At 51.4% G+C, this 23,336-nt stretch overlaps 1 protein-coding gene across 5 annotated transcripts; it reads left to right on the forward strand.

Moving 5' to 3' along the window:
• The first annotated feature begins 607 nt into the window (after window positions 1-607).
• Window positions 608-21,868, forward strand: Aifm2 (apoptosis inducing factor mitochondria associated 2). 5 transcript variants are annotated; one of them, XM_037199498.1, is made up of 9 exons: window positions 608-673; window positions 9,995-10,236; window positions 10,527-10,642; window positions 11,536-11,655; window positions 12,117-12,209; window positions 17,009-17,117; window positions 19,387-19,539; window positions 20,527-20,730; window positions 21,486-21,868. In XM_037199498.1, the coding sequence occupies exons 2-9, from the start codon at window positions 10,059-10,061 to the stop codon at window positions 21,635-21,637; spliced, it is 1,125 nt and encodes a 374-aa protein (XP_037055393.1). In that variant the 5' UTR covers window positions 608-673; window positions 9,995-10,058; the 3' UTR covers window positions 21,638-21,868. The 5 variants fall into 5 exon arrangements, with proteins under 5 accessions (XP_037055393.1, XP_028742008.1, XP_028742009.1 ...); XM_028886175.2 differs by lacking the exon at window positions 608-673 and adding an exon at window positions 717-802; XM_028886176.2 differs by lacking the exon at window positions 608-673 and adding an exon at window positions 717-802 and having other exon boundaries at window positions 20,530-20,730.
• Window positions 21,869-23,336: the final 1,468 nt, after the last annotated feature.

Consider the following 23,336-nt stretch of genomic DNA (forward strand, 5'->3'; position numbering starts at 1 on the left):
TGCCACTCTGTACCCATGCTCGCTTCCCTCCCCTGCCCGGTACTGCTGACTTCAGTACGGGAGAGAGGTCTAACACCTTTTCCAGCCTTCAAGTTTCCTCACCGCAGTAGGAGACAAGAGATGCTTTTGGTAGTGGTAGTGGTTTCATCTTGAGACAGGATTTCAGGAAGCCTAAACTGGCCTCAAGCTGGCTGAAGTGGCCAAGGATGACCCTGAATTTCTAATGCTCCTATCTCCACCTCCCAAGTACTAGGATTACAGGCAAGCAACCTCTACCCTCCTCTTTTGTAGTGCTGGGTAAGAAACCTAAGGCACTCAAGACAGGCAGTCTATCCTACTGAGCGACATCCCAGCTCTCCAGTTTGGGGCTTAACCCCTCTTTCCCCAGGCCATCACTTGACCAAAAGATACACTTGTTCCACTCTCCATTTTAAAGTCCCCAATGCAGGACCCAGGGCTGGGCGTACACCGGGAGCTCAGCCCGTACGCACATGCGTGAAAGAGGCGCAGCTAGCTAGTGCTGGCGGGGGGTGGGGTTGGGGGGTGGATAGGATCTACAGGTGTCTCCCAGAATCCCAGGCAAAACTGGGGCGAGGGGTGCTGGCAGGCGGAGAGGCTACGTGGGCTGCGGCGAATATGTGTTCAAGTTGCAAACGGTTCATAGGCGGCCAAGGTCAGTTCCAGGGCAGCAGGGGGCGGGGTTAGGGGCGGGGCTAGGGGCGGCGCCGCGGGCCGGGGACAGTGATGGGCACGCCCCGGCCAGGGCCTCGGCGGGCGCTGGAAGACAGGCGGACAGCGGCAGGTGAGGTCGCCTGGGCCCCTGTTCCCGGGTGCGGCGGGGTACGGTGGGGGGACGACAGGGGCCACGGCTTTGGGAGAAGGGGGCGGTTGCCTGGGATACCAAGCGCTGGCCCGGTAGGACTCCGTTCCCTGAGATTCCCCGCCCCTAAATCCCCCGCTAAGTCTTTCCGGGAACTTAGGGCTCTGGAGGGAGCAGGACGCTCAGGGGCAGGCGTGGCAGGCGTGGCAGGCGCGGTCCCGATCCTGGGAGAGTCTCAGTCCGAAGGACTGCCGTGTCTGAGCGCAGCGGGGAGACCCTTAGGGATCTCAGGGCAAGTGAGTGGGGTTGCCCACGTGATCATCAATTCGGGTGCATTGGAGGACCGCTTCACCCTGCTCCCCGCGAAGTCGGGGTTCTGCCCAAACAACACCAGCTGTGGCTGAATCCACTCACTCACTCTCTCCTGGCACCCTAAGATCTCTTTGACCCTGGAACTTAAGGGGAAGGTGGGGAGGATTCAGCTGTCTTAGGAGCCGAGTCTCCCGTGGGAGAAGAGGCATAGGCAGTTTGGGAAGGGACTTCTAGGTCTCCCCACTCAGCACCTATACCCCAAGACTGGCATCAGCTTCTAGCATGAGCCTGTGTCTGCTGCCTACACACCCCAAGTGCTCAGCCACACCCCTAGATGTTCCCCAAAGGGTCTACATGTCGGCCCGGACCCAGGTTGCTTCCTATGCAACAGGGCAGTGAACCGCAGTCAATGTCAGGCTGTTCCAGGACCATTTGACCATAAGTGATAGAGCTGGGTCTATCAAGTACTGTGGAGTCAGTGGACCTTGTCTGGTGGTAGATGAAGGTGTACATGCTGGCAGTGGACAGAGATGGGCAGGTCACTTGGGGTGAGGTCTGAGTACAGGAGTGTCTATGATACCGAAGGGAGCACACTTGTCCTGGAACCTTCCTCTTCTCTTCATCCTTCCAGTCAGTCCCTTTTAGCACTGGATGTAACCCCAAAAGGCTACATTTTGGGGGTGCATTCTCCAGCAGCATTCCCCTCTCAGCCTGGTCCCTGGTGTCCAAAGAGGGGAGCCATCAACTTCCCTTCCGCAGTGGAAGAGGGGAGGACATCGTAGCCCACTGAGTCACACTTCAGTAGGCTTCTGCCTCTTGGCCACTGTGGGGACAAGGCTATTCTGTGTCGGTGTTGAAATCTTCCTTCTTGTATAAGCCCAGGATGACCCAAATGGCTGTGCAGCGTATTTGTGATTTTTGTGGAGCAAGACAGCAGAATGGTCTCACTTTGGCCTGGGTGTCCAGGGCTCCTGCTCTGTGTTGCCTGAGGTCTGACCTCTTGACAGCTATGGCAGGAATGTGTTCCAGTACATTCTTGAAGGTCTTTTATCCTGGGATCGGGTTGTATGGCAGAGAAAACAGGGTTGATAGGCAAGTTCAAGCGTGAACCACATCTGTGTATGTGTGTGTATGTTTTGGGAGATGGGGCAATGGTTAAATTACTTAGAAATTGCTGTACCATTAGTTTTTTGAAGGGGTGTGGGAATGGGCAGGGGGACAAGGTCTAATGTAGCCCTTGGCAGCCTCAAATTTACTATGTATCCAAGGCTGGCCTTGAACTTCTGATCCTCCTGCCTCTCTGTGGAATTTCAAGTGAGCCTTATGTGGTACTAGGACTCAAACCCAGGACTTTCTGAATGCTAGGCAAGCGCTCCACCAACTGAAGGATGCTCCAGCGCTTAAGACTTAGTTTAAGCCAGTGGTTCTCAACCTGTGGGTTGTGACCCCTTTGGGGGGCTTCAAAGGGCCCTTTTACAGGGGTCACCTAAGACCATCGGAAAATACAGATATTTACATCATGATTCATAACAGTAGCAAAATGACAGTTATGAAGTAGCAGCGAAAATAATGTTATGGTTGGGGTTCACCACAACATGAGGAACTGTATTAAAGAGTCCCAGCATTAGGAAGGATGAGAACCACTGTTTTAAGCTAATATTTCTGAATCTGGTGGTTTTAGTTGAGATTTTTCTGTGCTTCCTTGCTGGGAGTGACTGAGAAAGTTAAACCCAGAGTTACCCATGATTCAGCAGTTCTTCCCATGGCCATAGACTAAACTTGGAAACATGGCCACATAAAACCTTGTGCACAGATGTCCATCCGGGTTGGCACTGTTCACAACAGCCAAGAAGTGAAAACCAAAATGTTGGGTCACCTACAAGAATGTGGTGTTGTTGTATGATGGTGTTATTTAGCCATGTGAAGGGGGAACACAGACACCATGCAGGTCAGGGAACGGAACCAGACACAAGAGGGTATATGTTGTATGACTCCATTTGCATAAGACATCTAGAGTAGGCAGATCTGTGGAGACAAGGTATGTTAGTAGCCACCAAAGGATTTCTCCAAGACAGGGTCTACGAACATGTTCCAGGCTGGCCTCGAACTTCCACCTCAGTGTTCCCCCAAGTGCTGGGTTTACAGGCATGTACCATCACACCCTGATGAAAGTTTTCTGGATTGATAGTTGTGGTGATTGTTCAATCTGGGAAGTATAATAAAAACCTGCCAATTGACACTTTAGATGGGAACTTTTATATGTGAATTCTATTTGATTAAAGAGATCATAGAGTGATAGACCTATCTCACTAGTTTCCTGTTTGAGATACAGTCTTACTCTACAGCCCTGAAATTCACTATTGAGTTAAGGCTGACCTTGAACTTATGTTGATCCTTCTGCCTCTTCCTCCTAAAATCTGGGATCACGGGTATGATGTACCATCACAGCTAGCTTGCCTGTGCAACTTGTGTGTGTGTGTGTGTGTGTGTGTGTGTGTGTGTGTGTGTGTGTGTGTGTGCTTGTTTGTATGCATGCGCTATAGTTGACATTGGGTACCCTTCCTTGGTAAGTACCCACCTATTTTATTTTATTTTTTGAGGCAAGGTTTCACTTTGTAGCCCTAGCTAGCCTAGAACTTCCTATGTAGAACAGGCTGGCCTTGAACTTACAGAGATCTGCCTACCTCTGCCTCCAGAGTGCTGGGATTTAAGACCTGTGTCTCCATTCCTGGTGTCCTCCTTTTTTTTTTTTTTTTTTTTTTTTTTTTTTTTTTCTCTGAGACAGGGTCTCTCCGAACCAGGAGCTCATTGGTTTGGCTAGGCCAGCTGGACAGTCACCTACAGGGATCTGTTTGTCTCTGCTTACGCAGTGCTGGAGTTACAGGTCCAAACCACAGTGCCCAGCCTTTTTTGTTTTTTTATTTTTGTTTTGTTTTTTGAGACAGGGTTTCTCTGTGTAGCTTTGGAACCTGTCCTGGAACTCACTCTGTAGCCCAGGCTGGCCTCGAACTCACAGAGGTCCGCCTGCCTCTGCCTCCTGAGTGCTGGGATTAAAGGCGTGTGCCACCACCGCCCGGCTGAGTGCCCAGCTTTTCTTTCAACAATTTATTTATCTTTATTTTATGTGCATTGGTGTATGCATATATGTCTGTGTGAGAGTGTCCAATCTTAGAGTTACAGACAGTTGTGAGCTGCCATGTGAGTGCTGGGAACTGAACCCGGGTCCTCTGGTAGAACAGTTGGTGTTCTTAACCACTTAGCCATCACTCCAGCCATGAGTGCCCAGCTTTTAAGTGGGCTCTTGGGATACAAACGCAGAGCCTATGCTCGCAGGGCAGACACTTTACCCACCGAGACATCTCTGCGGCCCCGTCTCGCTTTTGAAGCTTAATTATTTTTGCAAAGACAACACATACTTGTTTAGCAATTCAAACAAGAGGAAGCTGAGAAAGACAGTAGACACCCCTTCTTAGCCCATAATTAATAACCTGATTCAGGGAACAAGGTCGGGTCTGCAAACGGGGCAGCATTCTCCAAGGGCTGAACTTTCTTTTTCCAAAACAGGGTGAAAACCCCACAGGTATGAAATGCAAAGCTGCAGGGAAAAGACAGGGGACGCCAGGCATTACAGCCATCACAAGTGTGTGTGTGCACACCGAAGTGCTATGTCTTATTGCTTGTAAATGGGGCGAGGGTCTACAGGTGATGATTCTGTTGCCTGACTTTTCCATGGCCAAGCCTTTCACTCTTTAAAAACGAATAGGTTGTGTGTGTGTGTGTGTGTGGGTCTCTTCTAGAGTCTCCCACCAATGGAGGTTCCTGTGGGTTAACGGAGTCTTCCAGTGAATGTCGTCGGCCCAGCCTGGCTGCCCTGTTAAGCACACTCAAACACACAGATAACATCCATTCATGCCATGCATGCATCTGGAGTGACCACCGGCTCTGCAGCTGGAAGTGGAGGACTGTGGCCGAGGCCCTGGGTTTTCAGTGGCTGGCCAAGTAGGTCACGGCCCAGCAAAGAGGAGCCTTGACCCACCCCAACGCCCTACCCGCTCCGGGGAGGGCAGGCAAGGATGGACCGAGAAGAGCCAAGGACAATTGGTGTGTCCAAGTGTTGGGCAAGGAGCTGGAATGTTCTAGAGAGTTGCTGGCTTCCTATCTCCCAAGTGAGGGTGGCAGAGGTCAGTGGAGGAGAGAGAAGGTTCCAGAGAGAGCAGCAGGGAGTGTGAGAAATGGCCTCCCTTTTCTGGACATTGCGGAGGCCCTGGAGGCCAGGGCAGCAGTTTGGCTTTACTGGGGGCTGGCTCGGTTGAGCATAGCAAAAGTCTGTCTGCTCTTTGGGGAAGCAGCTAGGTGAACAAGGAAGAGCTGAGGCATCTGGGACTTTTGGCCCGTCTGGCATGATGGGATCTTAGTGACGTCTGTGCTGGCCTGTCACCTGCTTTCCCCACATTTCTGCCACATGTGCCTTGAACTCCTACTCACTTCTGAACTTACCACTGACTGGCAGCCTTGAGGGCGGGACAGGGCCCACACAGAAGGTCCTTTGTGGTCCACCTTCTGACCTTCCCTGTTTGCAGGCCCTGTTCCTGTTTGATGTCTGTTCCTGCCTCTGGCTGAGTACCTGTGTCTTCCTGGGTCCTGGCTCCCTGGAGATATTCATCTTTTATTCAGCTGGCATAGTTAGCCTGCTGAATGCTCAGACAACCCTCTGAGGAGTTAGAAGAAGAGAGGGAGCATTGCCTCCTGGGGGATTTGTGGTCTCAGTCCTGTCAGGGACTCAGTTTCCTAATCTGTCAGATGGGTGGAATGCTGGAGCTTTGGTGTATTAGAGGCTACTTAGCCAACGAGAAATAACTTGAAGTCCCCTCCCACACACCAGCACCAATGAAAACAGTGTTCTAATCATGAGACATCGTGCAAGGGTGGGAGGATTTGTCCCAGGGGTTTCCTTGTCTTAGAATCAATTCTACATGTGTAAGGGTATGTGTATAGTGCTTCCTACAAGAAAGGGTAAGCTGGCCGGGTGGTGGTGGCGCACACCTTTAATCCCAGCACTCGGGAGGCAGAGCCAGGCGGATCTCTGTGAGTTCGAGGCCAGCCTGGGCTACCAAGTGAGTTCCAGGAAAGGCGCAAAGCTACACAGAGAAACCCTGTCTCGAAAAACCAAAAAAAAAAAAAAAAAAAAAAAAAAAAAAAAAAAAAAAAGAAAGAAAGGTAAACTGAGGGGGCTGGATCGATAGCTCAGTGGTTAAGAGCACTGGCTGATCTTGGTTGGACTTGGGCTCCATTCCCAGCACCCACAGCTCACACCCATCTCTCACTCCAGTTCCAGGGTTCCCGACATCCTCTCTGGCCTTCTAGGCACCAAGCATGCATGTGGGGTATAGATATACATGCGGGCAAACACAGAAAAATAAAATAAATCCATTTAAAAAAAGAAAGAGTAAACCGAGGCCCAGAGGCGAGTGGGGTTCCCTCCCACCACACAGAGGGTCAGATGATGGGTGGCCCTCCAGTGCCACAGCACCACCCCGAACAGTCCCTGATGGACTGGATGTTGAGGCATCTAAGGCGGAGGAAAGTGGCCGTCAGGTCACTAGACACAGAACTGCTGAGCCCAGAGATAACAGCAGATGTTGGGTGCCCGGACTCCCCCCAGCACCTGCATGAGGCTGTCAGGGCCTCTTGCAGTATCCTGGGGTCTGCCCCTGTGTCTCCAGCCCAAATGAACCCCAGAGATGAACATACCATGTGGCCTTGAGACAGCCCAAGGGCTTGCCAGTGCGGAAAGAGCCACCCATCCACATGAGGGCCAGGGCCTTCCAGCTGAGATCTCACGAAGCTGTTCAGCTGCTTGAGCCTCTACTTCCAGGCTCAGCTTAGCGTGAACTTCTTTCTTTTCTTTTTGTTCGGGCACACATGTGTGTGCAAGCCCTGGAGGTCAGAGGTCAGCCTTGTGTGTCATTTCTCAGGAGCTATCCACCTTGGTTTTTTTTAATTTTTTTAAATTTTTTTATTTGTGTGTGTGTGTGTGTGTGTGTGTGTGTGTGTGTGTGTGTGTGTGTGGTTTTTTGAGACAGGGTTTCTCTGTGTAGCTGTGCGCCTTTCTGGAACTCACTCTGTAGACCAGGCTGGCCTCAAACTCACAGAGATCCACCTGCCTCTGCCTCCCGAGTGCTGGGATTAAAGGCATGCGGCAAGACTTTTTTTTTTTTTAATTGTCTTTATGTATTCTAGACTGGCTTTAAACTTGCTATATATCTGAGGGTCACCTTGAACTTCCAATCTCTCTGCCTCTACCTCCCCAATGCAGGGATTATTGGCATGGGCCACACTGTGCCTGACTTACTTCCTCCTTTCTTATGTCCCCCCCAAATGTCATTATTGGTGCTCTGCCCCGAAGCCCACAGAGTAGCTGGGCCTCTCTGGCTGCTTTCTGTAGCTTTTTGTCCTTAGTGTCACCCAAGAGGTCCCTTCCTAGGACTTGGCCCAGGCTGGAGGAGTCTGATGTCCCTTTGGTCTGAGACAGTACCACCCAGCAACCCTTCTCCTGCCCTCTAGATCTCAGCTGGAAGGCCCTGGCCCTCATATGGATGGGTGGCTCTTTCCGCACTGGCAAGCCCTTGGGCTGTCTCAAGGCCACATGGTATGTTCATCTCTGGGGTTCATTTGGGCTGGAGATACAGGGGCAGACCCCAGGATACTGCAAGAGGCCCTGACAGCCTCATGCAGGTGCTGGGGGGGGGGGGTCCGGGCACCCGACATCTGCTGTTATCTCTGGGCTCAGCAGTTCTGTGTCTAGTGACCTGACGGCCACTTTCCTCCGCCTTAGATGCCTCAACATCCAGCTCTGGGCCAAAGGTTTTGGAGTTTTCGCTCCAGAGGCTCAACCAAGGTTTACTCTCATTGTGCTGGGAACTGGGTAGCCTGCCCCAGTCCAAGGGGTGGGGCTCAAGCTTAGGCCACGCCCACTGCAGGCACCCGCCTCAGATGACTCCCTCAGGGCCTGGCTCTCCCCTCTCAGCACAGGGTCTACCAGATAGCTAGTGCTTTTCCACCTCACCCCCACCCTCTCTCACAGCAGACAGTCATTGAGATTTTTTTTTTCCCAGCAGGTTTCCTCTTGGACCTCCATGTCTTGGGTCATACCCTAGATGTCCCTGGGGTAAGGGGTGTTGCTGCTTTGGAGTGACCTATCCCATGGCAGGCTCCTCCCCTATTGTCTCAGTCTGTTTGTGGCATTTCTACAGACTGCTGCAGGCCGGATAATTTATAATGAGCAGAAAATTGTTGGCTCATGGCTCGGAAGGCTGGGAAGTTCAAAGTCAAGGAGCCAACCTCTGCCAAAGGCCTTGCTGCTGCACCTTCCCATGGGGAAGGCAAGGAAGAGCGAGTGCTTGAAGCCTCAGGGACCCGCTTCTTAAAATTACACGCACGCACGCACGCACGCACGCACGCACATGCATGTGTGCATGCACTCGAGTGCACTCGTCAGGGTGCATGTGTGGAGGTCAGAGGACAACTTTCAAAAGTTGATTTTCATCATGTGAGAGCTGGGGACTGAACTCATATTGGCAGCCTTGGTGGCAGGCACCTTTACCAGCTAGAGCCACCTCACTGGCCCCTCAGTGATTTTTAGATTTCACGTGCATCCATTCATAGGTGGGACTTTCATGACCTAAACAGCTCCCAGAAGGGCCACCTCTACAGGTCACATTGAAGAGTATGTTTCCAGTGTGTGCTTTTTAGAAAACACATCCGAACCATAATAACATCCTGTGTCACAAGATGCTTATCATACTCTGCCAATGGCGCCCTTCGACCTGGGGTTCACACTGGTGACCTAGGCCCCTAACATAATCTCACTGCAGTGTCTGCTGAGCGTGGGAGTTAAAGGCTTTTCCTTTAGATGTGGCTTCCCTGCCTGGTTCCCAACAGGCAAGGCCACCATTTCTCATTCCCCCACCTGCACAACTTCCTACACAGCTTTTGTTACCCACCCCATCTTTTGATGTTCTAAACTCTTCTTTTTAAAAGAATATTTGAGTAATAAGTAATAATTATTATTGTATGGATATGATATTGTTGGGGGCATTATTTATTTAAGTAATAATCATTATTGTATGTGTATGATATTGTTGGGGGGGGGCATGCGTGTGCCACCATGTGTGTGTGGACCTCAGAGGACGACTTCTGGGAATCATGTCTCTCCTTCCACCGGTTTCTGGGGGATCAAACTTGGGTCATCAGGCTTGCTCACTTGCTGAGCCATCTTGCTGGCCCAAGCTCTGTTTCTGTAAGGCTAGGGGCCATGCCTGTCTGATCACATGATCCACAGCAACAGCGTGCTGTGTTCATGTATGTTGAGTAGACACTGCTCCCTCTTTGGCAATCTTTGAGGACGTATATTTAGGAAAAGCAAATTGAAGAACGGTTTGATACTTATGGCCTTCGGTTTATAGAACAGCTCCGGGGGCAGGGGCGGCGGGGGCGGTTTGGATGCCTCTAGAGAAGGGAGCAGGTGTTTTTGATGGGGTGAGAGCAGGCTGCCCCTTCTTCTTTGAATTTAATTTTTCCATGGGGTTATAATTTCATGAGTGAAAGACAAATGCTTGAGGCTGGGGGTGACAGTACAACATTTAAGGTGCCTGCCATACAAGTGTGATGTCTGAGTCTGGATACTCAGTACCCAATAAATGCCAACTGCTTATGCCAGCCCATCTGTAATTCTATCTCTAGCAAGGCAGAGAAACAAATTAGTTAGCTCTGGGTTCAATCGCGAGACCCTGTCTCAATAAATAAGGGGGAGAGCGGAGCACCTGAGGACGACGCCTGATGTCCACCTGTCTCTCACCACAGGCACCTCTCATTCCCCTGAATCGAATGTAGTCTCTCCTCCCAGCCCAGCAGTGCCAAGTTCAAGATGGGGTCCCAGGTCTCGGTGGATACGGGAGCCGTGCACGTGGTGATCGTGGGCGGAGGCTTTGGAGGGATAGCGGCCGCCAGCCAGCTGCAGGCGCTGAATATCCCCTTCATGCTGGTGGACATGAAGGATTCCTTCCACCACAATGTGGCAGCCCTCCGGGCCTCCGTGGAGAGTGGTGAGTCGCTCCTTTGAGAGCACGGTCTTGTCACTGTTATGGGGTATGATGCCAGGGCTGGGGGCGTTTCCTCCATTTTAGGGCACTGGTCTTAAGCATATCCTATAAAGAAGTCCCAGGGTAAGAGTTTAGGTTCTTTGGAGGACCGGACGGGCACTTCAGGGCAGAGTGGACACCTGGGCGTACCCACTGGCCTGGCTGTGGCCACGAGCACCCTTGTGGGTGGGTATGTGGCTTGGGACAGTTTCAGCCCTATTCAACCCCATGACATCTTCTTTGTCCATTGCCAGGGTTTGCCAAAAAGACATTCATTTCTTACTCAGTGACCTTCAAGGACAACTTCCGCCAGGGCAAAGTGGTTGGCATAGACCTGAAGAACCGTACAGTGTTGCTCCAGGGCGGTGAGGTGAGTGTGTGAGGCCCAAGAGGAACCATCTGTGGGCTCCAAGACCTGTTTTCTGCTTCACAGTGCTTTTTTTGTTTGTTTGTTTGTTTGTTTTTTCTGAGACAGGGCTTCTCTGTGTAGTTTTGGTGCCTGTCCCGGATCTCGCTCTGTAGACCAGGCTGGCCTCAAACAGAGATCCACCTAGCTCTGCCTCCCGAGTACTGAGATTAAAGGCGTGCGCCACCACCGAGTCTTTCCTACATGGCAGGCACTGTCCTGAGCCTTTATATAAGAGTCATTCTTTGGCGTGATAGGTGGAGGGTTCCAAAATATCCAAGAGAGCCATTGGGGATGTGGGCTCAGTAGAATTCTTCTTGCCTAATGTGCCTGAGGCTCTGGATGTGTTCCTCAGCACTGAGCACAGTGGTATATGCCACGTAATCCCAGTTCCATTGGAGCTGGAGGCAGGAGGTTAGAAATTCAAGGTCATCCTTGGCTACATAGCTGGGCTATATGAAACCCAGTCTCAAAAACAAAAATCCAGAAGGTTCCAAACTAACTCTACACTGGAGATGTGAGTCCTGCTTATTGCTCTCCCCCAAGCAGTTTCCAGCTCCTGTCCCCTACGCTGGTTAGCTCTACATCCCATGCTCTCTTGCTTCCTTAGGTAATTCTTGGCTCCTGGTACCTTATATGCCTCCCATTAGCGTAGCATTTCCTCTTCCTCCTCCTACTTGGGCTCTTGACTGTACAGAGCTATGGGGAGAGGCGGACCAGAGTTGCCTCATAAACCCAACCCCAGGATCCTCTTTTCTGCAATGCTCCCCAGCTCCTTGGTGTTGGGCGGTTGGAGGCGGAGGCCCAGTCCTTCGTCTCTGACTGGGTCTCACATGTCCTTTTCATCTCCTCTACAGGCCTTGCCCTTCTCACATCTCATCCTGGCCACAGGCAGCATGGGGCCCTTCCCTGGCAAATTCAACGAGGTGTCCTGCCAGCAGGCAGCCATCCAGGCCTACGAGGACATGGTGAAGCAGGTGGGCCACACTGACGGGTGTGGGACAGGGTGGGCGGGCCAGAGCGCAGTGGGCTACACCCCTGGGCAGGAGCAGGGAGACTGTATGGGATGACCTCACAGCTGTCTAAACAGCATTCCAGCAGCTGAGAGTTGCTAGAGAGAGATTTTCCCAGAGGAGGCCTCAGACCTGAGGTCCTGTGTTGTGTCTCTGGCTGGTCCCACTTGTTACCTCTTCATATATGCAGCCTCCCATTCCACCTGCTTTGTGCGGTACTTTGTGCTTTGTGCGGTACTAGCTCCATGCTCCCAGTTTCCCCAGGGATCCTGTGAGGTGGCGGGGGTGGGGGTGGGGAGGCCCATCTGGAGCCCAAATATGGACAGAGCTCTGCCCTTCTTTGGTCAGGGCCTCCCTCCCCCTCCAGAGGCTGAACCATTGTGTAGGCGTGTGGGTGTGTTTCATGGTCCCTTCTTCTTCTTCAGATCCAGCGCTCACAGTTCATCGTGGTGGTGGGGGGTGGCTCCGCAGGAGTGGAGATGGCAGCAGAGATTAAAACTGAGTACCCCGAGAAGGAGGTGAGGCGGCCCCCTTGGCTAGGAGCTCTCAGCAGTCTGCTTCCTTCCCTTTTTCCTTCCTTCCGCCAGTCCCACAGCCGCTCAGACCCAACCAAGTAAACACAGAGACTTATATTGCTTACAAACTGTATGGCCGTGGCAGGCTTCTTGCTAACTGTTCTTATAGCTTAAATTAATCCATTTCCATAAATCTATACCTTGCCATGTGGCTTGTGGCTTATGGGCATCTTCACATGCTGCTGGTCATGGCGGTGGCTGGCAGTGTCTCTCCGCCTCAGCCTTCCATTTCCCAGAATTCTCCTCTCTCCTTGTCCCGCCTACTTCCTGCCTGGCCACTGGCCAATCAGTGTTTTATTTATTGACCAATCAGAGCAATTTGACATACAGACCATCCCACAGCACTTCCTTCCTTCCTCCCTCCCTTCATCTCTCCCTCCCTCCTTCCCTCCCTTTCGTTTTTGAAAATCTATACATATATAGTCTTAGTGTGTGTGCACCTGCACACGCACAATTGCCATGGTGTGAGTCAGAGGATAACCTGTGGGAGTCAGTTCTCTCCTTCCACTGTGTGTACGCTGGGTTTTGAACGCGTGTCATCATGCTAGGGGGCAAGCGCTTTTACCTTCACCCATTCTGCCACCCCAGCAACATCAGAACTTTGCTCAGGTCCCGGGAGGCTGGAGCCCCACGTGCATAAGCAGAGCGTTTTCCATCTTGCACTAAAAGCAATTCCACGTGCAGTTTACTCCACACAGGGAGGAGGAGAAGAGCCTCCTCCTTTTAGGCTCCCAGCTGTAGGGAGTTCTGAATGTGGGGAGAGGAGGAGGACCACATTCTCAAGAAACCCTCACAAACCCAACCTCCCATGTCTCTCCATAGTTAAGGCCCTTGGGATGAGGACTGGATGTTCTCTGGTAACCTCTTTTTGCTGTGAAGTTTCCTTTTTATGTTTGATTGGCAGCCCTTGTCCTGGACAGCTGCACCTGTGGCCTTGGGAGAGCTGCCCACCCTGGGGAAGGACTGATCCTCAGTTCCTTGGAAGGGAGGCAACAGCCTGCCCTGATTTTTCTAATGCTGGAGAGATAGGAACCTGGCTGGGACCTTAGAGAGAGAGGGGAGTCTAAGCTCCCTGAGCGGTGAGAGCTGAGTGATCGTTGTAGTGACGGGTTCTGAAGCCCCCGGCTTTCTGGTACCTCATGTGGGTCAGCCTTGGCTCACGTGAGTCAGCCTCTTCGAGTCACAAAGAGGCCGTGAACAGCACTCTTCTCCCTGGGGAGAGAGGGTCGGCTTCGACAAGGAAAATCAATCCGAGATAATTTAATTATATGCTTGCTCTCTGACAAATGGTTGGAAATTATGGTGACTGATGGATGTAGTTAGAGTATTCATTTTGATTCATGAGTGTTGCGTAGGGAAAGCCAACCCTCCCCTGCTTGTTCTCGGTGCTTCTGTGATGAGGAGAGTGGGTCTCTCCCAACACTGACTGATCTTACTGACGCCAGTGGCCAGTGGGGTGTCCCACGATGCAGTTCAACTCCAGAGCTGCCTGGGATTGGCACCTGCACCATAGATCAAGGGCTCAGACCCATAAGGCTGCTCCCATCTCGGATGACAGTGGAGTATTAGGTCCCTGGTTAAATAACACTCCGACCCAGCTATAAATGGAAAATCCCTCCCACCCGGCTTTACAGTGGCCAGAGTGGCATATAGACCCCAGAGATACCGCTTGCTTACCATTGCTGGCTTACCTGTAGCTAGAGTTTTCCTGCCTTGCCCACAGTCAGGACAAATCTCTATCACCTGCCAGTCCCACAGCCGCTCAGACCCGAACAAGTAAACATAGAGACTTATATTGCTTACAAACTGTATGGTCGTGGCAGGCTTCTTGCTAACTGTTCTTATAGCTTAAATTAATCCATTTCCATAAATCTATACCTTGCCATGTCGCTCGTGGCTTACGGGCATCTTCACATGCTTCTTGTCATGGCGGTGGCTGGCAGTGTCTCCTTCCACCTTCCTATTCTTTCTTTTCTCCTCTCTGTTAGTCCCGCCTATACTTCCTGCCTGGCCACTGGCCAATCAGTGTTTTATTTATTGACCAATCAGAGCAATTTGACATACAGACCATCCCACAGCACTTACCTATCACAAAGGATGCTTCAAAGGACACAGATGGTGCTGGAGAGATGGCTCAGTGGTTAAGAGCTCATACTGCTCTTGCAGAGGACCCAGGTTTGGTTCTCAGCATCCACATGTGGGGCTCACACCACCTGTATAACCAGCCCCAGGGGAATATAATGCCCTCTTCTGGACTCGATAGGAACTGCACTCATGTGCACATATCCACATACAGACATACGTAAAATGTAACTAAAAAACTAATAAAATAAGCTTTTAAAGGACATATATGAACAGCCAGATAAAGATCCCGAGCACAGGGGCTTCTTTCTCCCTGGAGTTGGGGTGTGCCGTCTGGCCATGTTCATACATGTAGAGGCTCTCCAAGTCCTGCTGGGAGTTTTTGAAAGCTACAGCATTTAGGCATGATGGACTGTGGAACTCCATTTCTGGCTCCCCTCTGCCTCCTGGGGGGTGGGATGGGTTGGGGCAGGGGCTGGGAGCTCCCATTATGGTTTGAGTCTGGTGGCATTGTCTCATCAGATTGAATGATGCACCTGTCACCCAGGAAATTCCAAGGCATCCGATAGTTTTGTCATTCAGAGAATTATAAAGATCGCAGAAGCTCTGGGTTAGGAATTAGGGTCAAATGTCAGAACAAGTGATTCTTCCAGCGCTGGAAGGGCTTGAGAGCTCTGTGTCAGCAGCCAGGGACAGACTGGAATTCTTGTCATGTCCCAGGGATAGAGTGTCTGAAGTAGTACATTTCCACCAACTCAGTGTAAGATCTATGTTGTAGTAGTAGGCATCTAAGAGCCCTGTAGTAGCCACCTATCGTGGGATTGGCGATAAAGTCACTTCCTTTAACATATTTTTATTTAGAGCCCAGCATAGTAGCACACACCTTTAATCCCAGCATGTGGGAGGCAACGGCAAGAGGATCTCTGTGAGTTCTAGACCAGCCTGGTCTAGATATCCAGCCCCAGGACAGTCAGGACTGTGTAGAACAGTGATCCTCAACTTTCCTAATGCTGTGACTGTTTCATACAGTTCCTCATGTTGTGGTGATCCCCAACTATTGGTGAAATTATTAAGGCCACTCCACGTAGTTAAAAGGGAGTTTTATTTAGTGGCATAACTTACAAATGAAGGGATAGGTAGGTTGCAGGGTCTGGGAAAGGCGTGGCGCGGTCCGGCATCCAGGGTCCAGGAGCCAAGAGAGCTGGCACATCCAGATCTTGGGTCTTCAGGGCCCTCTCTTGGCCCCGCCTTGTAGGTGTGACAGTTACCGAAGCCTCAGTGGGGGTTGGAATTTCCAGATCAAAGCTGGAATATCTACCCACTACACCCAACCATAAAATTATTTTAGCTGCTACTTCATAACTGTAATGTTGCTACTGTGTGAACTGTAAGATATTTCGGATGGTCTTAGGTGACCCCTGTGAAAGGGTCATTCGACCCCCACAAAGGGGTTGTGGCCACAGGTTGAGAATCACTGATGTAGAAAGACCCTGTCTCAAAAAAACAAAATAATATAATTAAATTTTTTTATGTATTTGTGTGTGCGCGCGCGCATGCGCCACATTCTGCTCTCTATGTGGAGGTCATGGGACAATTGTAGGAACTGGTTCTCTCCTTCTACCATGTGGGTCCTGGGTTCGAACTCAGGTTGCCAGGCTTGATGCAGTCACCTTAGCTGCTGAGCCATTTTGCCAGCCCTCCTGTAACGTGCGTTCGTGTCCATCATGACACAGTTCCTGAGTGGGACGAGTGGATTCTGGTGAGTCTCGGGGAGATGTCTGACCCGAGCGTCAGAGGTGGGATTTCAACTCAGCCAAGTCCCCCACTTCCCCACTTCCGCCTTGTCCTCCTCTCCTCTCTCCCTTCTTCACTCCCCCTTCTGAGACTTTGTATGCGCTAGGCACGCATTCTGCCCATAAGCTACGTCCCCTGCCCTCTTTTCATATTTTTTATTTTCGAGTCAAGGTTTCTCTGTGTAGCCCTGGCTGTCCTGGAACTCGCTCTGTAGACCAGGCTGGCCTCGAACTCAGAGATCCGCCCGCCTCTGCCTCCTGAGTGCTGGGATTAAAGGCATAGGCCACCACCACTCAGCCTCTTTTTACTTTCTGAGACAGGGTCTGTCTGACTCGCTTGCCAGTTGGTCCGGAATTTACTCTGTAGCTCAGCCTGGCCTAGAACCTGAGATCCTCTTCCCTCAGCCTCCATAGTAGCTGAGATTACAGGCCTGTGTCACCAGGCCGGAGAGGCAGCCTGGTTTCAAAGTCTGACCTGGACGGAGGTCACGATCTGCCTCCACGCCTTCATGCTGAGACATCAAGTGGACATGCCTATGAGGCTAATTTTAGAACTGGCGTTAGTGTTGCTATCAGCCTGGTAGCGGGTCGGAATGCCAGCAGCTTATATAGTGATTATACCATTGTGTATCCTGAAAGAATTGTCCATTTGCCTTAGGTGAGGTGTGGGTTCGTGCAGTGGCACATGGGTGGTCCTCTGGTTTAGGGGCACTGAGTACTGAGTACTGAGAGATAGGCTGGAGTCCGGAACAACTGTGTAGAGTTTCTCTGACGCTCAGTTTCCTCAGTATTACATGGAGGTAGGGGAAGAGGCTCTGGGCTTCCCTCTCAAGCCCTGTGGCTTTGGTTTGTTTGTTTTTGTTCCAGGTCACTCTCATCCACTCCAGGGTACCCTTGGCGGACAAGGAGCTCCTACCTTGTGTGCGGCAGGAAGTGAAGGAGATCCTTCTCCGGAAAGGCGTGCAGCTGCTGTTGAGTATGTTGATTAACCCCTCCTGCCCAGCCCCCACCTGCTGATCTACTGCTCATGGCCCAGTATATCATATATATATATATGGTAGGGGCTGTAGGGGCGGGGCATCCACTCAGGCTCCCTCTTTCCCACTGTATCTGGAAAGCATCAGGAAGTCTCAAGTGTCAGAGCTTGCTTGAGTTGTGTCCAGCTGGAGGTCAAAATCACAGGGCTAGCAGTGCCCGGCTGTAGCTTCGGACAAGGACAGAGAGGAGATGCTATTTCCTGAATGACTTATTGCCTCTGAAGGATCTGCCCCATGTTTTGATTTTTGATGTCTCTGTGGAAGAGGGAACAGGTGTGTAATTTGAGGCATCGAGTGTGGATTTTTTTTTCTTTTTGGTTTGTCCAGACAGGGTTTCTCTGTATAGCCCTGGCTGTCCTGGAACTCACTGGAACTCACTCTGCCTTGCCTCTCAGCACTCCATCTGCTTCCTGAATGCTGGGACTAAAGGCTTAGCCACCACCACCCTACTTTTTGAGTGTGTGTGGTTTTTTTTCTTTTCTTTTCTTTCTTTCTTTCTTTTTTTTTTTTGTCCAGAGCAAGAAGGGAAAGAAGATCCCAGTATTTGGAATGGGATGACACTTGGGTGTCACCTCCATGTTCTGTGCAGAAGGGTGTGTGGCAATTGCTGTGGAAGCCCCTCAGCTGTCACAGCCCCTGTGGTAACTGGTCACCGAGGACAGGAAGTGCTTTGTTTTCAAACAGGTTCCCTCTCACTTTCTCTGCCTTTTGCTATCCATCCATCCATCCATCCATCCATCCATCCATCCACCCATCCATCCATCCATCCATCCCCCCATGCATCCATGCATCCACCCATCCGTCCACCCATTCATCCACCCATCCATCTATTCACCCATCCATCCATTGCTGGGAATGTATTTCTGTGTGCTGTGAAGGTCTTCCTGTGTGCTGTGAAGGTGTTGCTCTGATTGATTGATTAAAAAAAAAATGCTGATTGGCAAGTGGCCAGGCAGGAAGGATAGTATAGGTGGGATAAGAAGTGAAGAAAATTCTGGGAAGTGGAAGACTGAGAAGAGACGCTGTCAGCCACCGCCACTATGAGAAGTTAGATGTAAATGGCAACTTATAGATTAATAGAAATGGGTTAATTTAAGATATAAGAACTAGATAGCAAAAAGTCTGTCATGGCCATACAGTTTATAAGTAATATAAGTCTCTGTGTGTTTACTTGGATCTGAATGGCTGTGGACCCCGGCGGGACTGAAGAAATCTCCAGCTACAATCCATCCATGCATCCATCCCTTAAAATAATTTTTATGTGTGTGGATGTTTTGTCTGTGTACATGTCTATGTACTATGTATGTGCCCTATGTGCCTATGGAGGCCAGAAAAGGGTATTAGATCTCCTTGACCTAGAGTTACAGATGGTTTTCAGCCTCTATTTGGATGTTAACCACCAAATCTGGGTCCCCTGGAGGGAGCAGCCAGTGCTCTTAACCACTGAGCCCTCTCTCCAGCTCCTTCATTTTTTTCTTTTTTCTTTCTTTCTTTTTTATTTTGAAAGATTTATTTATTTATTATGTATACAGTGTTCCATCTGCATGTATGCCTACAGGCCAGAAGAGGGCACCAGGTCTCATTACAGATGGTTGTGAGCCACCATGTGGTTGCTGAGAATTGAACTCAGGACCTCTGGAAGAGCAGCCAGTGCCCTTAACTGCTAAGCCATCTCTCCAGCCCCTCATTTTTTTTTCTTAAATTTTTGAAAGATAGAGTATCTCATGTAGACTAGGCTGGCCTTAAACTGTGTCACCAAGGAGTACTTTGAACTTGTAATCCTCCTGCCTCCATTTCCAGGGCACTGGCATACATGCCATGCTTAGTTTTTGCGGTTCTGGGTCTAGAACACAGGGCTTTCTGCACGTTTTGCAAGTAGCTGCCAACTGAATGCTTTCTCGTCTGTGCTGTGCTGGGGCCTTCTGCTTGAATGGGATGGGCAAGCTGCCATCCAGAGAAGGAAGGGCCTTCCGTTGAGTAGTGTTTCCTAGAACTTGGGAAGCTTGGCTTCGCTTCCCTCCAGCACCTTTCTGGAACTTTTCTCCAGATGGATCCCCTGGGGACAAGATGTCCACATTCTGTTGCTTGGGGATGAGGCAGGAAGAGTGGACCGAGGGAAGAGTCGCCAGGGGAGTGATCACTTTCCCCATGGTTAACCTTGGTGTGGGCCCGGCCTCTGCCAGCTTCCTGTCGCGGTACCCTCCACAGGTGAGCGGGTGTGCAACCTGAAGGACCTGCCTGTCAATGAGTACCGGGAGTACATCAAGGTGCAGACAGACAAGGGCACAGAGGTGGCCACCAACCTGGTGATCATGTGCAACGGGATCAAGATCAACAGCTCTGCCTACCACAGTGCATTCGGTGAGTGGGCGGCCTCCTCTCTCCCTGGCATTCGGAGACACCCTCTGCCTCCTCCTCTGATCCCGTTAGCTCATTAGACCTTGAACTTTAAATTCAGGTGAGGGGCCTCGCCTGCTGAGCTGGGAGGCCAGGAACTTCCAAGGTGAGGGCTTTCTCCTGGTGGCGAGCGGTGGGAGCAGGCTTCAGAGAGGCGAGAACAGCCTCTTTTCCTGACGCTTTCCAAGAGGAAGCTGAGGAACTCCCAGGGCAGGCTTTTCCCATCCACAGGGGTGCTGCTCTCTGCAAATCCAGACTCAAGCATCTGGCCACATCAGCTCCAAACCTCCATTTGCGGGAGTGGGGACCGTAACATGGCCTCATCTCTTCAAGCTCAGTATTTAGATTCCAGAGGGATAGACCGACAGCGGACTGATGCATGTTTAAGCATCTGCATATGAGAGGGACACTCAGTGGCCAAGCCCCATGATTGCACTGCGTCCCCAGGGACCTGTCACCCACGGCTGAGCACCCTTCCCTGATCAGTCTCTCTGTCCAGTAGGAAGTTCGTTTTCAATCCGGAAGGAAGGCAGTCCACAGGGGCAGTGGGCAGAGCACCCAGAGTTTAACATCTCATTATTCAAATGCCTTTTCAAGGATAAGTTCTTTCAAGTCCCTTTAGGGGACGCCGTTTATCGTTTAGGAAAGGCCCCCATCTATTTTAAAATTCCGACGTCTGTCCCAAAGGCGGTTAAAGACTTAGAAAGCCAGGGGACTTGCAAAGAGCTCTCTGTGCTTTGTATGAGGAGGCGTTCCAGGGCTCTGCCCCTGTTCGTGTGGGTCAGGCTTGCCTTGGCGGGCAGGGTCTTCAGGCAGGATGACAGCAGATGGGAGTGTCGCTTCTTAGCACACACCTCTGAAGTGACTGGGACCCACACCCGGGACTCGTCCCATTGTTCTGGAGGCCGCTTGACACGTTCCCCCGGGCTGCTCTGGTGTCATCTTGCCCAGCAGAGACCAGACTGGCCAGCAACGGTGCTCTGAAAGTGAACGAGTTCCTCCAGGTGGAAGGTTACAGCAATATTTATGCCATTGGTGACTGTGCCGATGTTAAGGAGCCCAAGATGGCCTACCATGCTGGCCTGCATGCCAACGTTGTCGTGGCCAACATTGTCAACTCCATGAAGCAGAGACCCCTCAAAGCCTACAAGCCAGGTAAGGGAATCTTGGGCACTTCACAGTTGGTTGAAGTTTGGGATTAGATGTGAGGAAGGCTTTGGGGGCTGTAAGATGACTGACCACTGGACTGCAGGCCACAGCACAGAGTCTCTTGAAAAGTAAACGCATCTGGGGCTGTAGCTCAGTGGTAGAGCTCCTGCTTGGCATACCGAGGCCCTGGGTTTCAACTCCAGCATTGCTAACAACAGAGGCCGGGGACAAGGCGCAGATGGTTAAGTACATGCAAGGTGGACCCTAGTCTGAGGCTTAGAATAGGCTTCAAACCGGGGCCTCATGGTCAGTAAAAGATCCAGTGTTTAAAACAAAAATGGTGGTGGTGGGGGGCGTGGTGGCGGCGGCGGCGGCGGCAGCGCACGCCTTTAATCCCAGCACTGGGGAGGCAGAGGCAGGTGGATCTCTGTGAGTTCGAGGCCAGCCCGGTCTACAGAGCGAGATCCAGGATAGGCTCGAAAGCTACACAGGGAAACCCTGTCTTGGAAAAAAAAAAAAAAAAAAAAACCCAAAAAGAAAAACAAAACAAAAAATGGTGAATGTTACTTGAAGAGTGACAGCCCAGGTTGTCCTCTGGTCTCAACATGTACCCACACACATGCACACATAGGCACGCATGCATGCACGCACCTGACATCTCACTTGCTTTCTTAAAAGGCCTGCATGGTTGCCTGTGGCATCTGAAGGCTTCAGGGCTGCATCCCTCAGGCCTCGTCTTGCCTTGTGTGTCTGCCTCCCAGGTGCACTGACGTTCCTCCTGTCCATGGGCAGAAACGACGGCGTGGGCCAGATCAGCGGCTTCTACGTAGGCCGCCTCATGGTGCGGCTGGCCAAGAGCAGGGACCTATTCATCTCCACCAGCTGGAAAACCATGCGGCAGTCTCCACCGTGACAGGGAGGCTTGCGTGGGAGTCGAGGTACCGCTCGGAGGGGTGACAGACGGTTGACCAAGGACACCCTCCTGACAGGTGCCAAGGGCGGAAGCTCTTTGTCCGGATCATGGTGTCAGTTGCGTGCTGGCTGGAACGATAACTTTATAAAGACCCCAAAATGAGAACAGAGAGTAAAGGAGGGAAGACATTAAAAAAGGAAAAAGAAAAAAATAAAAAAGCCCTAGAAGATTCTTTCCGGGTTTGGAAGGTCTGCTCGCAGCTGGGCTAGCGGAAGAGGCTTGGGAAGGCAGAGGCAGCTTTCTGTGCCGTAAGCTCCTGTCTGCGGGTCTGTGTGTGCATGCGAACGCACAGGGCTTTGGGTGTTGTGTGCAGCGCTCCCGTTGGGCAGAGCTGGGCTCCTGGAGCTGGCATCCTGTCTGTAGTCTGGTAAATAGAGCCCACACCGCGTGAGACCACCTGAAGAAAGAGGGCTGGGGTGGGCGGGGAGATGGCCTGCACTTGGAGTCTCTCCTCACTTCGGGGTGGGGAAGCTTGTCGATCCCACATGGAGTAGGGGATTAATAGAGGCCTCATTTTATTCTCCGAAACTTAACAGTATCTGGCACTCTGCTCTCCCTTTCTCCCTTCTCCCCCTTTCTTTGTCTCCCCCCTCCCCACCAACCCCCCTTTGTCTCCAGTGTTTATCTACATTATTCAGATTGGCTTTGAACTCCTGAGCTCAAGTAATGCTTCTGCCTCAGCTTTTCTAACACCTTGGGACCTCCTTTAACTTTCATGAGCCTTAATCTCCGTTTTCATCGGACCGGAGGTCACAGGGACATTGACAGAGAGTTATACAGAATTCCCCTCTGGCTAGTCCAGCTGTGGCTGAAATCTTTCCCCAGCGGGGAGACAGAAGCAACATCTGCCCCTTCTCCTAAGGTCCCAATGACAAACTTTACTCTGGGGAACCATGAGTTTACTGGGGTTCCTTACGTAGTCTCTGAGGGGTGTGAGTGCATCTCCCTAACCACAGGCCAAACCTGGTAAACCTTTAACCAGCAGGGATGACAGCTTCCTAGCTATGGGGCGGCATAAATGGAGCACCTCTCTCCTAGCCTTTCCCGGCCTATATGCTCTAGGCCCTCGAGGCCACATGTAATTAAGTCAGCGCTGCACACAACAGGTGGTTGGGAGCTGCTGGACACACAGGTGAGGGTCTCCTGCCTCCCCACCACTCCACGAGGGGATAAAACGTCAACAAGGCCAGCTGGGACTGTCCTTTGAAAAGGGGAGCAGCTGAACGCCCCTCACCCCCATGACAGTGGCTTGGCTCTTGAGGACAGTCATTCAAACACTATCCTAGCAGGGCGAGGGGCTAAGGGAAACCCGTTTTGCCAACCAACATAGGAATCCCAGGAAGGAGACCCGTGACTTGAGGAGGGTACTGGCTGTTTGATCTTCAGAGATCAGATGGGCATCTGTGGATGACTGCTGGTGATTTCCAGGTTATCGTTGCAGGCTGCTGCTGGGGGTGGGGGTGGGGGTGGGGTAGGAGGCCATGCTGCTGATTTCCTGGCCAGCTCCTGTCACTTGGGCCCTCACTGGCCATCGTATCTACTATAGACTGCTAAGGTACATGGATCACTTCTTTATCCAAGTGAGCTCGTCTAGAAGGGAAGGGCCAGAGCCAACTGTGCATGGCTTAAGTTGAGCGTC

This window comes from Peromyscus leucopus, chromosome 16_21 (genome assembly GCF_004664715.2).
Source record: "Peromyscus leucopus breed LL Stock chromosome 16_21, UCI_PerLeu_2.1, whole genome shotgun sequence".
Classification (NCBI taxonomy): Eukaryota; Metazoa; Chordata; class Mammalia; order Rodentia; family Cricetidae; genus Peromyscus; species Peromyscus leucopus.

Bases quoted from the DNA above. Each gene is read 5' to 3' on its own strand.
- Aifm2 (XM_037199498.1), top strand. From the start codon at position 10,059: ATGGGGTCCCAGGTCTCGGTGGATACGGGAGCCGTGCACGTGGTGATC. The intron at 17,118-19,386 runs GTATGTTGATTA...TACCCTCCACAG, and splicing joins AGGCGTGCAGCTGCTGTTGA to GTGAGCGGGTGTGCAACCTG. The intron at 19,540-20,526 runs GTGAGTGGGCGG...CATCTTGCCCAG, and splicing joins TGCCTACCACAGTGCATTCG to CAGAGACCAGACTGGCCAGC.